This window comes from Leguminivora glycinivorella, chromosome 1, assembly GCF_023078275.1.
Source record: "Leguminivora glycinivorella isolate SPB_JAAS2020 chromosome 1, LegGlyc_1.1, whole genome shotgun sequence".
Lineage (NCBI taxonomy): Eukaryota > Metazoa > Arthropoda > Insecta > Lepidoptera > Tortricidae > Leguminivora > Leguminivora glycinivorella.
Genome location: NC_062971.1, coordinates 31,561,450 through 31,584,226, shown reverse-complemented (window position 1 = coordinate 31,584,226; position 22,777 = coordinate 31,561,450). Strand labels below are relative to the sequence as shown.

The following is a 22,777-nucleotide window of genomic DNA, read 5'->3' as shown; positions in this document are numbered from 1 at the left end:
CGGGAAAATTTTGCAACTTTGCACCACTCTAACTCCTAAATTAGTAGGTTTTAAAAAAACTTCAATTTATAAAATATGCTTATTTTAATGCATTCTTTCAAATAAGAACAAAACACTATGCTAGAAAGAGTGCAGAGGAAGTTCTGTAGGCACATTTACAAACGACTGTACGGATATTACCCATATATGTATCCATCTCTATTCGTAACAGGAATGGTTGGTCTTCAAACTCTAGAAACCAGACGGAAACTGCTGCATATTATGCATTACCGCCAACTGTTTCACCATAGAGTAGATGACGCATCCGTGCTTGAGAGAATGGGGCTGCAGGCTGCAAGTGCCAAGCAAAGAGTATTGTAATATAAATGAAAGTGCCAAGAGCGAATGTGGTGGTTGGCATGCCGGGCGCGGTGCCGGCGCGGCGGCGGCGGCGCCTGTTCGCGGCGGCCGGCGCACCGCTCGAGCCCGAGCTGCTCTTAACCGCATCATCAATCAATCAATCAAATTTTTATTTGCTGATAAAACATAATACAATGCATGCAAACATAGTTGTAACGAACATTACATCACTGGTAATGTCAAAATAATAATTAAAATAGAAATAGATTACAATTAGAATAAAAGAAAACAAAATTATAAATTATAAAAAGGGAATACGATTTAAAATAAAATAATAATAATAATTTAAAAGTCAGGTACTAAGAATAATTGCATATTGAGAAACTAAGAATGTCAAGATAGAAGAGATACAAAGATAATGTGATGTAATTAGATGACCGGAGTGTATAATTATGTGTCGATTTTCTATTTTATTTTTCATTCTAAATGTTTAATCTAATGCTCTAGCAAAGTACTCTTTGATGGAATAATATGGCTTACTTGTAAAATATTGTCTAAGTTTTCTTTGAAACGTTCTAAGATCTGGGCATTCTTTATATCTTTATCCAAATTATTATAAACTCTTACAGCAGTGTTGTTTAAACTCTTGTCAAAATACCTAAAATTACTCTTAATTACTAACATGTCATCCTTATTTCTAAAATTACTGCGTACATTTTGTCTGGCTATTTTAAAAAGGTGTTTGTTTTTAAAGACATATAGGCATATAGAGTAAAGGTAAAGGGAGACAACTGTTAAGATGTTATGCTCTATAAATATACACCTATGCGTTTCTGGTATACCGGAACAACCTTCTAGGAACCTTAGAGCTTTTTTCTGCTGTTGGAGACAGACGATATTGACATATTTGCTGATAGTGTTGGTGTGTTTTACAGAAAACTCTTAGTGCGTTTTCACATTATCCGATCCGATATCGGATGTCGGACCGATATCCCATACATTACAGGCGCCATCTTGGATTTTTTGTATTGAAATCCTTCCGACATCCGATATCGGATCGGATAATGTGAAAACGGTCTTAAGGTTCATAGACTCTACACTCCTTAGGTGATTAATGTAATAACCATAGTTTAACTTTTAAGTGTGTTTGCTTTTATTTATGTCAATTTAACATGTACATAATTATATTACCACATAAGTGCTTTGGTGAAATACTGTTAACTTTTGTGTATTTTTAATAAATAAATAAATAAAGAAACGTGAAAAAAGTCCCAGAATCGGGCCCCTTTTGCTATACTCTGACCGCCCCTGTCTATCTTATACTTTTAAACGAGCAATTCTTGTATATTTATTTATTTATTTATTTATTTATTTATATATATATTTATTTACACTGACGATCTAATAACTTAAGGTCCCGGAAAACGCGAATTTTCGAATCGCGCGCCAAAGTTGTACTGTTAAGACAGAATTCTTTCGGTCGATGTAAGTACTATTTATTGCAAACACTAGATGGCGACACAGGTCAAGGCTAAAACGAATAGAAAAATACACTATTTGAGTTTTTGTGGCGAAATGCGCGCCATCTCGTGTGGAGTAGTTGTGTTGTTAAGGCTGAGAATTCTTTCGCTCGATGGAGGTACTATTCATTTTTGAACTAGATGGCGACACATGTCAAGGATACCAGAACCGAGCGAAGCTCGGTTGCCCAGATATTACTACTGTAATGTTTGACGTTATCACGTTAAACTACCGTCCGTAAACCGACTTTACAGACAACCAATTTTTTTTTAATTGCGCAAATCATTGGTTTTATGGCTTCATAATAATGACTTACCAATTCGTTACAAGGTATTAATATCCTTGCCTCGATATAATACAAAAATAATTTAAGAAGTTTATAAACTTAATCATACAGGTAAAAATACTATTACTATAGTAATCTCTTTAACACTGGTCACACGTGCGAGAGGGACACCAGCCCCAACTTTGACCCTCTCATGTGGACACACTTTTACTAGTCTGATAAGAACGCCTTTCTGTACAAAAAAAGTGTGAGCTCAGTCCCTATTGAAAGTCCATGGAAAAGTCATGTCTTAAACAATCTTACTTTGACCAATTTGACACTAGGTGATTATGACAGATTATGACACAATGGCAAGTAGGCAACAGAAAATAAAAAATAAACTTATTAACTTACATTACATTCGTTGACGAGTTTTTTAAAGATTAATATACAGTTCATAATTTTAAATTGTTACTTGAAACATTTATAACTCGATGATGGATAATGGTACTCAAGGTAAAAAAATTGATAAGTTTACTTATTTCCCGTGCAGTGGATTTTGTTAAAACTCCTAATGTTGGTTACTACTTACTGTTACAATTCACATTTTTTGGGTTGCAGACCATTACATAAATCCTATATCAAGTTCTGTGGAACCTCGTACAAGTAATATGTATATTCTACAAGTTAAACCAAGCGGTAATGAAGGATCTTTAGAAGCTGATGCTATTCCACTCCACTTGCTTATAAACGTAAGAAAACGTATATATTTTATTTTCATTGTATACCACAGTTGAAATTATTCCATTTACTATCTTTTTGATGTTTACATACATACATACTACATAGGAAATGCAAAGTTGAAATATTTTATCCAATTGTTGTTGTTGATCCTAGGGCACCCCATAGGTGCATAGCCTCCACAAGATCCAACATTACAATATTCTGTTTCAGGAGCAAGATCCCCAACATCAGTACTTTATCCCTGTAGTTCAAGGCAAACAGTTACAATTATATATTGGTAAGTTGGTTACATTATTACAAAATTTAATTTTATATTTGTACTGAATATTTTATAATGTTTTTATATTTGTATTATGTATTTATTAGAGATGCAACAAATAGTTGTTTGGCCGGATATTCGGACAGTAGAACTTTACCTACAATACCTACAATTTAAGCAGGGAGCGGGCGCGTCATGCAGGTTTTGACTTATTTCGTAGTGAACTTCGCGCGTAGTAGTACGTCACTATCCGGTTTCCGGCCGAATAATAAAATAAGGGCCGAATAATTCGGTGCATCTCTAGTATTTATACTTCAGATTCCCGTGAACATGCAGGCACAAATGTAGCACACAACCAGTTTTATAGTATCACTGAGCCACAGATAACAAATAATGAAGTGCAAATCATGGATATTAGGAAAAGTGCTACACCCTGCCAGGAGTGCAAATCATGGATATTAGGAAAAGTGCTACACCCTGCCAGGAACATATATTGCAAACCAAAACAGAAGCTTCCACGCTGGAAAAGTTGCCATCAATTGAAGACAGAATTAGCAACATGAAGGCATCACATAATGCTGAACAGAAAAAGAGAGTAATTCAAAAATTTGGTAAGCATTACATGAACTTATTAAATTAATAAGTAAGGTGAATAAAGATTGTTAGTGCTAGAAAGCTGTAATTTGGGATAGATAATAAATAATTCATACATGGCAACATAACAGTGTAATAAAAAAATCAAAAAAGAGGTACCACTATACGACCTACCTCTCTATCTGAGATACAGGATCTCCCTAGTTCCGGCGCTGGACATGTTGAAGCTTCTTTTGTGTTAATATAGTTTATGACAATTATGACCTGTGGTAACTACTATTTTTTGTTATTTGAATAAATGTTTTTTTTTCTTACTCTGCTCTTGGCGGATTTTTTTTTTCTTTTAACAACATTTAACTCGGTGGATGCCCTGTGGGCCAAAACAGCCACATGTTGGGTACCACAAATTGTAAGGTGTTGCAGTACACCTCGCCAGAGATCTAGAGAGACTTCAGGGGATAGGGATACATGGAGGAATTTGAGGGAGGCCTTTGCCCAGCAGTGGGAAAATATGGGCTCTCAGGCTCTCAATTAAACGACGTGGTTGTCTGGTTTATGCAGTGCACATCTCAGACCGCGTGGTGCCGCCGCGTGCGGTAGCGGTGCTGCCAGGCGCGCTGCAGCTGCGCCACGGTGTCGTGTCGCCGAGGGCGCCGCTGCCGGCCCGCGTACGCTTCGGACCCGTCCAAGGTAATGTCACGTTATCACCTGTTTGTTGTTGTGTGTGTTCTGTAGTGCTCGGTGTTCGGTGTAGAGCGAATATCGTCACTACTTTGAAAAAATCTCGTATCTCACGCTGCTCTTCAAAGTTAAAACGCAGTAAGTCTATATGCATTCCATACATACTTACTACAATTTTCTTTTCATTGGCAGACGAAGATACAAGTTTTTTTTAAAGTAGTGACGATATGTAACTTTCCAGTCCTGAGGGTCTTCATATTCATACTCATGCTTTAAGTGTAATAGGGTCCTTTCTATCCAAAATCCCAAACGAAGTTCTGAAAATAGTCCTTATTGACTGTCAGGGCCGGATTAAGGGTAGAGCGAGTGGAGCGGCCGCTCTAGGCGCCACATGGTAAGGGGGCGCCAAAATCGAGAATGCGGAAAAATCCATACAAAAAAATTATACGTTGCGTGGGCGCGCACATATCACAAAATGAGAGGAGAGGAGTCGGGAATGAATCCAGCTATGGAAAATCTAGATTTGTAATTTAGATTAAGTGGAAAGTTGCACCACATTGCCAACATATACCAACATTCATAAGGCGCTGTTGCTAGCGCGCCGTAAAAGGAGGATTCTAGCCCTTGAATCCCTTGATGAACCACATTGTTGTGCGGCGAACGACAAAGTTACGTCGCTATCCAAATGCAAAAATATGAGTCTACCCGATAGTCCAAAGCGGAGTTCCTCATAAAGCCAAAGGCGCAAAATGTCTCAGAGAGGCGCAATTTTGTAAGTCACAGCATCAGATGGTGAGCGAACTTCAAAGCACTAAGATCACTTAGTGGCAAAATACCGAAATGGGCATCCCGACGGTGACGATCAAGTCCGCAGTTAATCTCTTAATGAACTCTTACTATTATAAAAATAATAGTGATGGCGAAATATAAGGGCTAAAAGTCGGGAACATAGGAGCCCTGTGAAGTCAAAATAAGGATGCAGAGGATAAAAGCTTGAAAGTTCGCGGATTCCCCGCTGGCGAGTTGAGTCGAAAAAAAATCGCGCTTACTATTTATATGTTCTCTTTTAGTTTGGAAAAATTCTGAATCTGCTTTCCTGACTTGGCCACTATAGTGCTCCATTTTATTTGTTATTTTATGTACATGATATTCACGTTCAGCCACACGTAACTATACTAGGGTGCGACTGCGAAAGTTCAACCTGTTCAACCATTTGTCCCTTTCGTACTCTGTATGATGAAATCCATAAATTCTGTATTGCGTTAATCTTCAAATTACGGCATTACTATGGAAAAAATTTCGCGCTCGCTACGCTCGCGATTTATTTTCCTACCTAGTGAATTTTCTTCCCAGGGGCGCCGAAACTCAAACTCGCTCTACCCTGATCGAGTGCACGGGCCGGCGCTGTTGACTGTTATTGAATAGGTAGTAAAAATCTTCATATAGTGATTAGAATACATGTGAGAAATAAAATACGTTTTAGTTAATGCCGTATTTATGCCGATGTCTCGTGGAAGTTTCGTTTGTTATAATATTTACAGTAAGATAGGTATGGTGTTTTTGTCCCAAACTAGTTCGCAAAGTAGTACATTTCTCGTGAGGTCGAAACTTCAAAAGCCATATGTAAACGTTACGATACATGTGAGAAGACCTCTTTTCCTCACTTGTATCATAATGTTACCTAGCCCATAATCCATATATCAGGGTTCGAAAATATCCTATATTTATAATAAATATCAAAATATCGGATATTTATGATATATATCGGATATATATCAACTTTGATATATATCCATTTTGTATGGAAGGCATTTCATTTTTTTGTTGCGTTATTTATTAATACTACTTTAGTTAAGGAAAAATGTACAAAAAAACATAAAATTTTGTATAAAACCAGTAACAAACACAAAAAACTAGTTTTTTAACAATGTTACATTTTTCAAAACCATTTTTGTATTGAAATATTTATTTAAAAAAAGATATATATCGGATATTTGTATCCATTGATATATATATCGGATATATATCTTGATATAGGGAATAATGAAATTTCTTGTACCGTATTTAACTTTTTTACATCTATTTACATATTTTTTACATTGCGAGTGTGATGAAAAACATTGTGTGTAACTCGGGGAGTATGAATATTATCCTACCCATATTTGTTTTCAGTCACACCCACACTTTAATGTGCTATTGCACTCAGGCGGAGCGTGAGTTATAGAAAAATCGTTCTCCGGCAAGCCGTCGCGATTTAACTTACTCTCGTTAGTAATATTCAACTTCCTCCCCTTGTTGCACAATGTACTATTGTTTCAGGGATCAAACACAATCTTTCAACTGAAGACGTCGAAAGCCTAAAATTAGCGCACTGCAATTCTAAAACGCCGCTGTTTTTGTTAAAAACGGAGGACGGCACTCACACGCACATAGATGTTTCTGACAACGGTAATGAATTAATTATAATTCGTAGAAATATTAATACAAAATGTACAAAATGTTCCTACATTGATTTAGGTACTTGATTTAAGGATTACTCCGCATCTAACCATTCTATGACCGAAGTTTTAGGGGCTAGAATACTTTGAGCATACTATGTTTTATTTTCCTATTCCGAGTGTGGACGGAGGATGGCACCAATGTTCATACTTTTATAATAAATTACCGTATGACATAAAAGAACAAAGAACTACAGCTATATTTAATGTATGCATGTGATTACTTAGGTTAGCCTATTTGTACGCCAGTCTGAGTGTGGATCGGAGGATATTGTAAATAGTTTTAAGACCATTTTTGTAAACCAATTGACAAATAAATTCATTCATTCATTCATACATTTTTTTAATTATATTTAGGTATACTCATTTTCTTATAAATGTTTTGATCATCAGATAAATCAAATTGGCTAAGCTTACTTCCGCTCGGTGACCAAAGCACAGCAAATGTATGGCTTTACGAAGAGGACCATCAGTTATACGCTGCTACTATAAAAACTATACCCGCCAGGGTACCGCTTGCACTGGGATATAGTAAAGAATATGTGGACACTCACCAGCTACCTGTTGAAGAACCGGTCTTGGACCTTCAAGCAGGTTAGTGAATTGTTTGAATCTACCAAAATACAGCACACTTTTGGTTTTACCAGGAGGACCACTGACAACGTTTACAATGATGCGCCGCCCTAACGAGACTTTGGCATTCAAAAGATCGCCCTTTCTACCTTACTCGGTTTAAGCCATAAAATTAAACATATTACCTATAAGTAAAATAAAGTTCCTTTGTTTCGAGTTCATAGTTAAAAAAGAAAGTGTAACCTCTACTTATTTAAGCTTTTCATAGCTAATGGACAAGCAATTCATCCATAACATACTGAAAATATACCTATGCCCATATAGTCTAGTTTATAATACTAACACATTTAAGTATTAGTTATTTTTAGTTTTTAAGTTTATGTTTACTAACAAAGCTTATGGACCAATTTTGTCTGAAAATAAACTCATTTTATTTTATTTTATGTTTTTTTTTTATTAGGAATCACAATGAGACAAGCGCCACGCCGCAGCGTGCAATAAACTTGTAACTGTTTTAAGCGTAGGTTTGTCTGTTCTGTGTTTTCAGAACTGTCCTCAAATCGGCAGTGGTGGTGCCACGAGTGTCAGCGGTCCATGGCCACGGCCGCGCTGTTGCAGCGACACATGGACGTCTATCACACGGTGAGTTACCTGCTAATTTTAGCTAAATAATCCTATTGTTAAGTGTTGCAGTTACCAGCGCGCATACTACTTTATTTCAAAATAATAAGATTTAGGGTAATTTCGCTAATATAAAAATAATTACTGACATCGGCATGGCTGTTTAAGGATTAAGAGCACAGCACTGACTTTTAATTGTTTTCTGTGTTATAAATAAAATCATGTTAATTTAATGTTATACATGATTCTTTATTCAATTTAAGCTTTTTGTAAAATATATTTTTATTATTTTAGTTCTAGAACACTTTTTTACTAATATATAGAAAAACACTTCAAATGAATATTTTAATGAAAAATTTTCTTTGTCTCTATGTCTAGTTCAAATGCTCAATTAGGTATTTATAGTTAATAGTTACTTACCTGGAAGATAAAAGCATTGTCTTTACGTTTTTAAAATGGGCTGGGAAGTACGCAACAACTCGAGAAGAGTTCAAAGTCTTCAAACTATTATCTTTAGAATATATTTTATTGTATTTTGCACTATACATGCCTCGTCGTGTAAAAAATTTCCTATAATAAATCCAAAAAATCTGATGTAATGTACTATTTTTCTTCAAATTTTACCTATTAATATATTTTCTGCAAAAAAATGTCCTTTCCAAAAAATTATCATTTTCTTTACCTGTTTTTATCGCACAGCCCCAAAAATGGCTTATGATTATTTTTGGATCCTATGTATATTATTAATATTAATACCATTTTATAAGAAAACTATATATTACACCATTTTCGACTGGTTATTTTAATATATAAAATATATGTTTATTTTGGTCTACAAATGGCGTTTCTATAAATAACTAGATTGTATGTATGTAAACAACTAAGTCAATTTTTGTGTATTGTACTAATTTCCTCATTTCATGGTCAGAGTTAGGGTTGGGTTTGATGGATTGAAAAGAAATAGAGATTTTATTTTTGACGTGTAGTGTGGCTAATGGTTACATAGATCTGTACCTTGTCAACAGTGGTATCAGTGGTCCTAGCGGGGCACGGACGGTCCATTATGTTACACATTAAATAAATGTAGTACTGATGAAACATCTTTAATAATTCGAGTGACAACGACTAGAAGAACGTTTATCCTTTACGACGGAGAGCGCAGTGGTGAAGTGAAACGTTTGCGCTGTCACAACGGAAAAGAGGGTGAAACATCTTCAATGGCGTGAAAAAAAAAAAAAAAAAAAAAAAAAAGGTCCGCAATAGTATATGAACATGTATTAGATGACTTGGTTTAGCTGGACTGACGAAATATATTGCAATGTCATAATATATACTCGACGTAATGGTTCCCACAAAAAATTATAATTCGATTAGTAAGTTTAGTAAAACTCACTAAACATTGTTGGTAGCATTATAGGTTTTACAATTCCAGTGGCTTGCTGTCTATTTGGTCTGTAGGAGTTTAGCAATACTGATGAAATATCTTCGGTGTGACCGAATCCATGACGGTGAGTTGGTTTAGCTGAACTAACGAATCCTATTCAAACCGGGTACTAGGATCCCACGTACGTTTCTCACTCGGTGTAGCACGACTAAAGAAACGTTTTCAACGAGATATGAGTACTCTAGAAGAAATGAAACATCGTCATTGTCACCGAACTCTCAACTGCATTTTTCTTATCATTCAGTGAGAGGCTTTATAGTCTTCCGTTTCGGGCCCTCTATAAACATCCCAGGTTTTAGGAAGAAATACAGAAATATGCTCATATATTTTGATAATTAATTATATTTTGATTGACATTTTGAATTGTGACGGAGTCAAGCGATTGGCACTTGTGACATGTTAAAAAGAATAGCCGAGTCTTTGTACATAGGCATAGAGTACGTTCGAAAGTTCGGAAAGAGAAGAGCTGTGGAAAGTATAAGGTTTTATCTTCGCAGATCATGCTTCTAATTTTATCACTTATCCACGTGGATAAAACTTCTGTCACGCTTTGGCAAGTATGTCAGTGTGAGAGTGACAGATGTCTTATCCACGTGGATAAGTGATAAAATTGGAAGCATGGTACGCCGGCAGGTCTAGGCGTACTTGTAGAAGTACAAAATTATTATATTGGAGTTTTAGACTCTGTAGAAATAAGATAAAGTTCCAAATTCAGGATTGGAAAAATTTACGAGGCTATACAATACTCGTATGTGACGTCTCTTGGCACACGGACACCATAGGGTATATTGATTAGCATGGTATAGAGTTATCAGTCAAGATTTTCGAATGCAGCGCCATCTATTATTAAGTTACGACAACTTTTCATGTGACTTTCCATGCCTAAAGGTTCCTTTTCATGGTTCCTTTCAGCAGTTTCAGCACATAAATGATGTGGAATTGTGGACCCTTTAAACATGGAACGCGACATATTTATGGCGGATTTTTTAAATAGGTTTGATGTAGGCTTGTGTCGTTCACGGACTATGAACTGTTAGGAATAAAATCCCATCAATGACCGAAATGAACTGAATCTTTCCGTGGTCTGAGAATCGGTCTTTGCTCATTTAGTTCAGTATAGGATCGGCGAGCGCGAGCGGTTTGGATCGAGAACGAATGTGTGACTGCGCCGACCGAGAGCGAGAGCTACTTAGCAGAGCAAAAAAAAAAGTCAAAGTCATATTAAACTTCGGTTACTTACAACCTTTCGGCCCGGAAAGTTTCTATCTGTAGACTATTCGTATCATTTTGACACTATTCGGTCCCATTCGTTCTGATCTTTCTGACCGCAGTGGTCGCTGGTCTGGCTGAACTAAATGAGCAAAAGACCTAGAAGAGCGAACTAGTTCGTGGGAGCGATTGAACGAGATCGGAACGCTCCGATCAACGAACGAAACGGCACAAGCCTACGCGAAAACAAACATAATTGACCATAAATCATTAACCCTCTATGATGCGTTCAAAGATCACAAATGACAGTCAGTTTTGTTATAATAAATTTCATATCAGTGAAATTGCGAAATACATAATATACTACTGCGACTTAAATGTAGATATACATGTGGTGATAGTTTTTCTATTTTTTTACTAATAAACTGACGTGATGGGAGAACGACACAAGCCTAAAACGAATTTTGGAGTAGAGGATATTAAAAACTTGCTTTCTTTTTTATCTTAGGAGCAGACGCATCGACCACGCCGCTACAGATGTCTACACTGCACCAGATCTTTCTGCAGATTGTTTACGTTAGTATACATTACTTTCGACCTACTTTAAATGGTGACAAGACAATTTTTCATAATACTATTAAAAACATCCCTCTGTACCAACATTGTCACCATTTGTGTACTATCTTATTAGGCAGTTTTTATTATTTTGCCATGTCTTCCACCACCAAGTTACACAAAAATTAGGTACCCCATATCCGTTTAATACCTAATCATTCTTTACATTTTCCAGATTAAGACGACACATGGCACGGCATTGTACAAAGAAAGGGAAAGAAGACAAAAATAATGACTTGCAAGCGGTCCAATCTGCGAATGGTATTCTGTAAGTATTGGGTTGGTAAGAAAGTAATGAGCGAATCATAACCAATATTGTAATTTTTATTTAATTTATCATTTTAATCATTTATCAAAAATATAACGGCCTTCGTTATCTACTACTTGTCTCCATCGTTCTGGTAAAGAATGAATAGCATCGGCGAAGAAGTTCTTAGGTTTAGATTCAAAAAACTCAGCTATGTACTGTCGTAGATGGGCTTGATCATCGAACTTTTTTTCATTCAAGGCATTACTTAGCGATCTGAACAATGCGTAATCCGTAGGTGCCAAGTCTGGAGAGTACGGTGGATGAGGTATCACTTTCCAACCTAGCTCCAATAGCTTTAGCCGAGTCACTTTTGCAATGTGTGGGCGAGCATTGTCGTGTAAGAAAAAAACTTTAGCATGCTGTGGACGATTCTGACAGATTTTTTGGTTTAAATTTTCAAGCTGATTACAGTATACTGATGCGGTAACAGTCATTCCACTTGGTAGGAGTTCCCAGTGAATAATACCATGAATATCCCACCAAACGGACAGCATAACTTTTTTCGGGTGAGGCTCTGTTTTTGGTGCCTCTATTCCTTTTTCGTTTGGAGCTAGCCACTGACGTTTGCGTGTGTGATTTATATATAAGACCCATTTTCCATCTCCAGTGATAAGATGGTCCAACCAGTTGAATGTGCGGCGAAAAGACAGAAGTTGTATGCAGATATCGGCACGGCGGTTTAGTTGATCTCTATCAAGTTCGTGCGGTATCCAAACACTGTATTTGTAGTTTTTTCCCAACTCGTGTAAATGTGTTTCTATGGTGACATGAGAGCAGCCTAACTCGGTAGCAAGAGTACGACTCGTTAGCCTCGGATCTCCTTCAATTAAGGTTTTTAATTTGGCTACATCAATCTTCACCGGTCGACCAGACTTAGGTTGATCTGATAATGAAAAGTCGCCACTACGAAACCGCTGGAACCATCGTTTCGCCGTGGCCTCAGACACAACTTCAGGAGCAACACGCTGACATATATTACGCACTGCTTCGGCGGCTGAATGGCCAGACTGAAATTCATGTAGTAAGCAATGCCTTACATGCACTTTTAATTCGTCCATTTTCTTCCTTATATTAGCTCGGCGACAGCTAGTGAATGACTGACGAGAAACTGTGCGACTCGCCCTTTATATACTTTCGACCATAGAAGATTCTAGAACTCTCTCAAAAATTTTATGTGGAATTCAATCGATCGCTCATTACTTTCTTACCAACCCAATAATTGTTGTTCTAATTGTAGAAAGTTTTGAGGCTACAGTGAAAAATAATGGAACTGTTCCTTGTAGCCAGTATATTTTCCCAAAAACCTCAAGTCTCTTCATTTGCGTTTGTCGACGTATCCTTGTCAACGTGACTAGGTTGTAGGTGTAGCACAAGAAGGGCATGGCACTTGCCAGGGTACCTCGTTCGCGAGGCAGGTTACCCATCTTTTTCTTTATCAATTGGAGTGGGTTTTATAGTCTATCTTGCGTGCGAGATAATGCCGCACCCACCCTGTGCTAGTTGAGAAACTGCTACAGCAGTACACAGCGTACGTCACCAGGCGACAAACATCTTACATTCCAACGTTTTCCTTCCAGAGACACCTCTAAGCCAGACGACCTGGAGCTCTCCATGCCCCCTGCGGAAGACAGCCGCCTCCCCTCCGATGAGAGCCTCCAAACATTGACCAACAATCTAGACTTTTCCACCAACCTCTTCGACACGGACCGGATCAATCTAGATATGTCTGGTAGCTCGCGTTCTGAGGACTTTAACTATTCGTTGGGGCTGAAGGATGATATGGCGCTAGCAGCTGGCATAGATTTTGGGATGGATGAAGCATGCAGTAAAAAGGAGGTTAGTATCTAAAAACAAGTGCCAACCTATGTGGTGTTACACCGGTAAACCCACCCGGTGGTAACAGTCGCCAGTCTGCACACATTCTAGACTTTTCTACGAACCTCTTAGACACGGAGTGTATCAACCTTTAGAGGCCATGCCTGGCAGCTCGCGTTCTGAGGTCTTCAACTATTCGATGGGGCTTAAACACGATATAGCGTTGGCCGTTGGCATTTGACGAAGCTTGCAGTAAAAATGAGGCCAGTGTTGTATTCGGACTAAGTTGTACCTTTATTCTCCCCACTCTTATAGTTGTCCACTCTCGCTTGACAAATAGTCCAAAGACCTGGCACAGACACTAGTTATTATAAATGCAACTGTTATCTGACCTTCCAAACCAAAGGGTTCACAATTATATCAGTCCTTATTGTTTCACTGAAAAGTGTACTGGAAAGTAGCCAAAGATACATTTCGAAGATTTCGAAAAACTCATTAGTGCAAGCCAGAGTTTTAACCTCCTCCAAATTGTAAGTCATACGCCCTTATCTTTAGGACACCGCAACATGACATGTCATTTGTGTAAATAATGAATGTAAAATGCTAATTCTATTGTAACTTATAAATCACTGCATGACTTTTAGAATTAATAATTACCTGAGTTAAGTTGACATGTTTATTTCTATCATTTTGTCTTGTGTTATGTTATAGTGCAGCTAGACCCACTTTAAATTTGCATGCTACTCCAAGCAGGGTATGGTTGAACTATATTTTATTGTACATCTTTGTAAACCCATATTCAGAAAATAAAGAAATAAACTACAAGAAATACAGATACATCAGCTCTTCTCTCAATACTGACTTGATTATATGTCTGCAGGTGAGAAAAGAGAACACGGAACCAGTATTCCTAACCTGCCGATATTGTAACCAGGCCGTGATTCGAGGGCGGCAACGTCAGCACGTCAAGTGAGCAACTCCTTTCCTTCATGTACAGTCAGCATCAAATATATTGTAGCAATCAAAGTAGTAGTTCGTCACAACATGTACAGTCAACCAATTGGAACCCTAGGCCACTGTAGAACTATGTCATAGTGACGTTATAAATCAGATTTAAAAAATATCTTACTACTTGTGATTGTGACATGGTTGTAGAGTGGCCTAGGGTTCCAATACTTCCAATTGGTTGACTGTACAGTCAAGTGTAAACTATGGGTGTACACATCTTACTCAAAAATATGTCCCATAGCATAATAGTCCGGTGTAATAAGAGCGTAGTAAGTACCATATTTATGGATTTTGTCGATAAGTACCTACATATTTTTGCACTTGACTGTACCTATTTAGTACGGTCAAAAAGGATCGAGTATATATGTAGACTTATAGAGAATAACCGTCAAAGTAAAAGTAAAATGTGCACATGCAGTGCCTAGAATACCATCTCTCGACACATGATTAAAATTTTTGAACCTCAGTTTTGACAATTTGACTCATAATAACTTGATAATGATATGTAAGGTCCGACCGAGAACGATTTTTTTGTCTCGGCCAAAAACGAAACTGAGACCTAGAATGAATGGTATTCTCGGCCAAGACCGAGACCGAGAATTAGTAAAACAGAGAAATAAAATAACACACATTTTACGCAAAAAAAATCTAAATTCGACGAATAATCAAAAAATATCTACCTTTTACTAGTATTTGACTGTTACGGGCTTAAAAATCATCATTTCCATCGCCATCATTTAGATGGCTGGCAGTCCTCAACTGTGCGTTTCTCCAGAAACTTCCTGCCCCGCACAGCTAAACTGTGGAATGAATTGTCGCCTGCGGTATTTCCGGACCGATACGACCTTCAAATCTTCAAGAAAAGAGCGTACACCCATCTTAAAGGCCGGCAACGCACCTCCAACACCTCTGGTGTTTCGGGTGTCCATGGGCGGCGGTGATCGCTTACCATCAGGCGACCTGTCTGCTCGTTGGCCTCCTATCCCATAAATATATATATATATATATATATATATATATTTACAGCACGAAAAATATCACGCCAGCCAGGCGATGCGACTCATGCGACCAAAAACTGGCTAAGAACAGACGCTAACAGTTCGCGATGAATTCAAAATCACAGTCTCGGTCTGACCGAGAATCTCGGCCCAATTTGGCCGAGACCGAGACCGAGATCTCGATCGGACCTTAATGATATGTGTTACATTGTATGTTTTATTGTTGTTTAGGGCATGCACGGGAAGAAAGTTTCACTGCGAGTGCGGACGCTCGTTCCTATACAAGGACAAACTAGCTCTTCACATTCACGTTGACCATCCTAACCTGACGTCTGACCAGCGGAGACGGAAGGTGAGAGGCCGACTTTTCTTATACGTACTGTGGAGATTAGTTTAAGCTCTGTATGATAAGGATTCTGCGCCAGTACGCCACCCGTGCCACGCGTCGACCACCCTAACCTGACGTCTGACCAGCGGAGACCGAAGGTGAGAGGCTGACTTATTTTATACGTACTATGGAGATTAGTTTAAGCTCTGTATGATAAGGATTCGAAGCGGTTTTTTTTTCGAGATATATTTATTATTAAATACTTATGTTATGAGTCACAAGAATCTCGCAGAAATTTCTTTATACTTACTAACGATATGCTGCTCCAAGTCCATTTACGTAAATTGTATTTGGCCTAGAATTTTGCGGCTGTGTCCTTTTTTAATATACCTACATTTCAAATATCCAATGTTTATTTTTTTCAGAATACAAATGAAAATGAGCTGCAATATAAATGTGAAATGTGCAATCTCAAGTTTAAGGTAAGTAACTATTAGAAAGTCGCTGCTATATAGCTTATAGCTTAACTATTTGTCAACACTAATATTCTAACGAAATCAAACTCAATGAGGTTGGGTTTGGGCACCGTTTTTTTTTAATTTTTTTATATCCGCTTATACTTCTTAATAACTTGTATTCATTCTTCAGCGGCGCGGCATGCTAGTAAACCATCTCTGGCGAGTCCACAAAACTCTGTCAACTGCAGTTCCTCTAGAGAAGAAAGTGAGGCACTACCCGTGCGTCACGTGTCCCAAAGTGTACCGCACTGCGGCGAAACGGGACAGCCACGTGAGGATACACCACCCTGGTAAGTGCTCTACTGATCCATCTATATTGTGTCCACAAGACGGTTACAACTGCTGTCTCTAGAGAAGAAAGTGTGACACTACCCGTGCGTCACGTGTCTCAAAATGTGCCGCACTGCGGCCCAACGGGACTGTCACGACGTGAAGATTCATCATCCTAGTGAGTGTTCTAGTGATCCATGTATATTGAGTCCACAAGACGGTCACAACTGCTGTCTCTCTAGAGAAGAAAGTGTGACACTACCCGTGCGTCACGTGTCCCGAAGTGTAAGTGTGTTTTCTACGTGAACCATCTATAGTGCTGGCATGCTGCAATACCACAATCCCGACTATCCGATCGTGTAGCCTGGGAAAGAAATCATAAAATACCCCTTTGTCCGGTTTTCGACGCTGAATGTTGTAAGAAAGACCCTCGTATGTCATTAACTCGTGTATTTTATGTACAGGTTCATCATTGTCCGGCATAGGAACGTCAATAGAAGGCGGGCGAGTAGCGTGCGCGCCGGCCGTCTGCAGCGCGTGCCCGCGGCAGTACGCCTCGCGCGCCAAGCTACTGCAGCACGTGCGGCTACACCACCCCGAGCTGGTATGTATTACTTACTGTCGTGTTCATCCGAAAAGTAGCCACATCGATAGAAGGCGGGCGCGTGCCCCGCGCGCCGGCCGTCTGCAGCGTGTGCCTGCGGCAGTACGCCAGGCGTGCCAAGCTGCTGCAGCACGTGCGGCTACACCACCCCGCGCTGGTATGTATACTTACTGTCGGGTTCATCCGAAAAGTAGCCACATCGATAAAAGGCGGGCGCGTGCCCCGCGCGCCGGCCGTCTGCAGCGTGTGCCTGCGGCAGTACGCCAGGCGTGCCAAGCTGCTGCAGCACGTGCGGCTACACCACTCCGCGCGGGTATGTATACTTACCTGTCTGGTTCATCCGAAAAGTAGCCACGTGGATAAAAGGCGGGCGCGTGCCCCGCGCGCCGGCCGTCTGCAGCGCGTGCCAAGCTGCTACAGCTACAGCACGTGCGGCTACACCACTCCGCTATGTATACTTTTACTGCCGGGTTCATCCGAAAAGTAGCCACGTCGATAGAAGGCGGACGCTGTCTTAAACCGGAACTGTATCTGTGGATATCTTAGATTAAAAAATATTGTTTAGTTTTAGTTTAAGTAAGTTGTGTAGTTTTAGTTAAGTAATCGAAATTAAATTCTCTCTTATTTCAGGCTCCCCCAGTCAAAAGAAAATTACGCCGCTAAAATTAATGAGAAAATTACGCCGCCCGCCTGCGAGCCACATTCTTCGAATGATCAGGAGCAAAAATGCAAAATGTTAGTATGTTTCAAGAAAGTTCCTTTCTAAAATACATAATTAATTAAAGAAGAAATTTAAGTGAACCGTTTCTTTTTTACCCTCCCTTCCAACTTTACTGTACGGTATGACGATAGCTTCTACTTATGATTGTAGATGACAATTTTCAGTTTCCTATTAAGTACAACTTTTTATAGAGTTACAAAAAGAATTTTAGTGGGACTGAATAGATTCCAAAGATCATTTTAGTAAGGATTCATAGATTTTGTTGGGACCACAAAAAGTTATATATCGTCATTACTTTGAACGATGGATGGATTGTGTGAAAGAGGACATGAGAAAGAAAGATGTGAGTGTTGAGATGACGAAAGATAGGGGAGAATGGAAGAGGAAGACATGTTGTACCGACCCCACATAATGTGGGATAAGGGTAGGAGGAAGAAGAGGAGACTTTGAAAAAATCTCGTATCTCACGCTGTTCCTCAAAGTTAAAACGCAGTAAGTCTATATGCATTCCATACATACTTACTACAATTTTCTTTTCATTGACAGACGAAGATACAAGTTTTTTTAAAAGTAGTGACGATATGTCGATAAAAAAATCTAATATCAACCAAAGGATAGGTCGTCATCGTGCGACGTTTGTTTGGTTTGATTGAAAAAAAAACTGTATAAGTGAGGTAGTTTTAATTTCATGACCCTTGATCAGTTAAGAGATTAGAATAAGAATAAGAATAATTTATTGAAAAAACCTTATTGCTAATGTTACATTTATGCGTTTACTTATAGTACGTGCAGTGTTACGTGCGCCCGAACTAGGAAAATAATCCTGTATCTCGGGCAAAGAGATAATGTCCTAGTTTAAAACACAATTTAATGTAAACAAATTAAAATCATGAGAACATGTACATAAATAGGTATTAAAAATAAAATTAATTACACTTGGAAAACATGTGTTGCTGCGTCAGCGTTTATAACATCTAAAAAATAGATCGATCGTGTATATTTTATATTTTTACATTGTTATTCAAACTACCTATCTTAAATTGCAAGAACTGCATTTTAAAAGTATGTAACTTTACGGTTAGTAGGACAAATTTATTTTTTTGATAAATAGACAAAGTATATCTACCTATTGATTATAAAGTTATACAAAACATGAAACGCTTGTGAAAATGTTAAAAAATGATTGATCAGTAAAATGACAAAAACTGGCAATAACTACAATCCAAACTATTATTAATTCAAAGTTGGCAAAAAAATAATAATAATCAAAGTATCAGTAATTTAGTCTAATCTGTTCGTGTACTTAAATCTCACCATAATCAATTGAGTTTATGATTGTATCGTCGTTCAGCCGTTTTCCTGACGGGACAGTCAGGGTCCCCAGTTTGATGGTTGCTTGGTTTTTTGAAGAGACTGCATGTGGCACATTTCGGGTCTTCTGCTTTATTGGGGCATTCCTTGTCCGAGTGGCCTAGATTACTGCAATGTCCACACGTCAGTTCTGGCTGTCTACATGTTTTCGCAGCGTGGCCATAGAAATGACACTTCAGACATCTGGTAAGGGTTGTAAAGTCTTTCACGAGACACGATGACCAGTTAATGAATGCTCGGTTCTGAGATACGAGAGCTCTTCGTATATTGGCTGGGACTTCAATTATAAAATTACAAGTTTCTAAATCTTTTTTACCTGACTTGTGGCTTAATTTAATAGAAGCTAAGAATTTTTCCCTAGTTAAGTTTGGAAACTTATCGGCTATATTCTGCTCGTATAAACAACTGTAGACCTCTTGTTCCCGCATAGTAGACGGTACACCTAGTAGAATGATCCTGGGCCTGCGCTTGAGGGGTTCATCGATGGTCAGATTCGGGGATGTGTTTTTAAATGTTAATTTCAATTTTTCTATGTCGTCCTTTGTATCGGTGCTAATAATAACCCCGCCATTTTTGACTTTGCGCACCGCTCTTACGTGCAGTTTCATTTCTTCTGGATTAATAATTTTTTGCACCAGGTTTTTCGTTTCCTCACTGGACTTTGACTGGTCTTTAGGGTAAATTGCGACTGAGCTCAAATTTACAGGGCGGACTTCTTTTTTATTGCTAGTTTTCACCATATCAGCAAAAGACAGAGCGTTTGTAGTTGGAGTAGTAGCGCTAACGATGCTGTTCTTGAGGGCTCGGAAACTTTCTGACAGGTCGAGTTTTTCTTCCAGAGATTGAAGGTCGTGGTGGTTTTGGATAGCCTTTTGTTTGAGGCTTTGGTAGAGGACTGCCATGTTTGCGGAACCATGGGAAACTTTTCGGCAGAGGCTTTGGATCCTGAGCTTCTGGTCGGCGTTCAATTTGCCTTCCGTCGAGATGCTGCTAATTTCAGAAAGATATTTTTCTATGGTGCTCATCCAGTTCTGAAGGTCTGATGTTGATACCACGTCAAGGGTTGTCTGATCTGGTCTTGTTTGTTGAACATTTTCATTCCTGGTGTCCGAGGGCAATGGTGTTGATGGTGGACTTCGCTGAGTTTTGGGGCTACGGCCGAATGGACTATTATTACCACTCATTTTGTATAAAGTTATTGATAACTAAACACTGACGTCATAACTACTTGCACAGCACAAGGCACATCGCATGACACAGTTTTTCAATATCGAGGTCAATGCATATTGCACATGATTTTAATTCGTAAATTAATAAAATATTGCAACGTCTTACACGTCTGCTCACACCGATCGCTGTGGTCTAACTTGATGATTAACCCCTTTGACGCCTAGTCCCGTATTCGTTACAGCTAATTTGGAATTGAAATAAAAAATCGCAGGCTACTAATCACCTACTAATTTAGTAACGCATTTTGACATCGGCGTTCCAGGGGTCATTTTAAGATTTAAAAACCTCCAATTGTTGAAATCTGAAAATATTCATTTGTTGACCTACTTAATAAAATGCAATTACCCTAAATTAAATAGTAATATCTACATAGCGTCAATATTTTACTGTTGTTTGAGGCGTCGCAATAATGAATCAAAGTCAACAAAGTTCATCATCATTTCAGCCATTAATCGCCCACTGCTGAGCATAGGCCTCCCACTTCGTCAAAAAAAAAAAAAAAGGCCTCCCTTCGTGTACGCCCCGTCCCGGTCCTGGGCTAATCTCATCCAGAAGTGCCCCGCAGTTTTTCGAATGTCGTCCACCCAACGAGCCAACGCAACGGATGCCAGGCGCTTCTTACATCCGATAGCGGCCACCATTCGCATTAACAAAGTGATATTGCAGTCAACAAAGTTGCATAACATTTACCAAAACGAAACGGGATTAGTAATGTTCGGGGGCCGAATTCTTTAATGGCCCCTGTACACACATGGCCAACGGTTCCACCAGCCCTTTGTGAAACCCCTTGGCCAAGATAAGAGCCGCTGTTTACACATTGGCGAACCAATCACTTGGCATTGGCTCTTCATGAAAGATGGACGTGGAATGAAAAAATCTAGGAAATTCTTGGTCATAGACGTTGTCAGAAAAAAATATTAAAAAAATAATAACCCCGTAGTAAAATTAAATTATTTGCAATATTAACAATTTTTTGAATATTCTGATAACACGAATCGGTTGGCCGGCAAGCGCAAGCGCCAACTGCCAACTTACGGCCAAGTAGCCCTCTACACACATGGCCAAGCATTGAGTAATTATTACTTCGTATAGAGGAGCTATAGCAAACAACGAACGTGTCACAGCCTGTAAGCTGAAGGCGGGGTGAGGGGGCGGGGTGTGAACCAATGGCCTGCTTCCGTAACGTCGCAAGCGCTACGATTTTACTCGGCGCTTACGACGTTTCGGTCGCGATGATGAGCCCTGCATAGAGTGCATAGATTAGAAATCGTAGTATAGAAGTGACATGGGTTTACATGGGCATTTTTTTAATTTATGACTCTCAATTAGCGTGAGTTGTTAACAAAAAACATAAATCGCTGTTAGTTTTGTAACGACAATCAAGCTTGAAATCTGTATTTAAAACTAAACTTTTTTCACGTTCTGAATTTAGATTATAGCTTAGTATAATTTACATAATTAAAACAAAAACGATGTTTTTATTGAAATTCCATGCTTAATTATCGTTGCAAAACTAACAGCGATTTAACTTTTTCTTAACAACTCAATCCCAATTTTTTTAAATGCCCACATAGAAAGCTGCATACGGACTGAGCATACATGTGTACACGTAGCCGCAACTGGATATTAGTTATTTATGTGACTGTTGCATAATGGTAGGCATTAAAACATGAGTGTTGTTTTTGTTGTGTTAATAATATAACATGAATGTTTTAATGCCTAATTATGTATAGTCGCATACATAACTTTATCTACATCCATGTATGTATGGGCGCGGGTTTATTGTCCCATACACAATTTGAATTTCGCGCGTTTTTATACTCACATAATTTGCTTGACCGTCTACCTACCCAAATTCATTCAGATAGGTTAGGTACTGCACTTACATTTACATACTCACATGAAATTCGACACGCGTATTGAGAATCTGTTATAGACCGACATGTCGGAAAACTGTGCAATTCTGACAATAATAATTAAATAACCTTTTTTGCGTCGATACATATATATAATTTAATGTATGATAGGAAACTTGAACTAACTTGCGATATTGTCACGTCTGCTTTTGTTGCATTTTTTACTCTTTGGTTTCAACGAAACATGGCCGCCGCAACATGGCACTTCGGCATGAGTTTATATTGATACATTTTTTAAAAAGTAAGCGTGTTTAAACAAAAATGCAGTAAACCTACGTATGAAAAGTCACTCCTTGGCTTTAGTTAGATTTTCCTGAGCAGTTTG

At 38.6% G+C, this 22,777-nt stretch overlaps 1 protein-coding gene across 1 annotated transcript; it reads left to right on the top strand.

Annotated features, from left to right (window-relative positions):
- Nucleotides 1–2,499: 2,499 nt before the first annotated feature.
- Nucleotides 2,500–18,015, top strand: LOC125227373 (PR domain zinc finger protein 10-like). The gene is made up of 18 exons (XM_048131680.1): nucleotides 2,500–2,641; nucleotides 2,747–2,877; nucleotides 3,080–3,146; nucleotides 3,447–3,532; nucleotides 3,577–3,739; nucleotides 4,284–4,412; nucleotides 6,723–6,851; nucleotides 7,295–7,495; nucleotides 8,022–8,116; nucleotides 11,257–11,324; nucleotides 11,539–11,631; nucleotides 13,251–13,509; nucleotides 14,369–14,457; nucleotides 15,726–15,846; nucleotides 16,248–16,304; nucleotides 16,471–16,630; nucleotides 17,075–17,214; nucleotides 17,845–18,015. Exons 1-18 carry the CDS (start codon nucleotides 2,620–2,622, stop codon nucleotides 17,875–17,877), a joined length of 2,043 nt encoding a protein of 680 aa, XP_047987637.1. The 5' UTR covers nucleotides 2,500–2,619; the 3' UTR covers nucleotides 17,878–18,015.
- The last annotated feature ends 4,762 nt before the right edge of the window (nucleotides 18,016–22,777 follow it).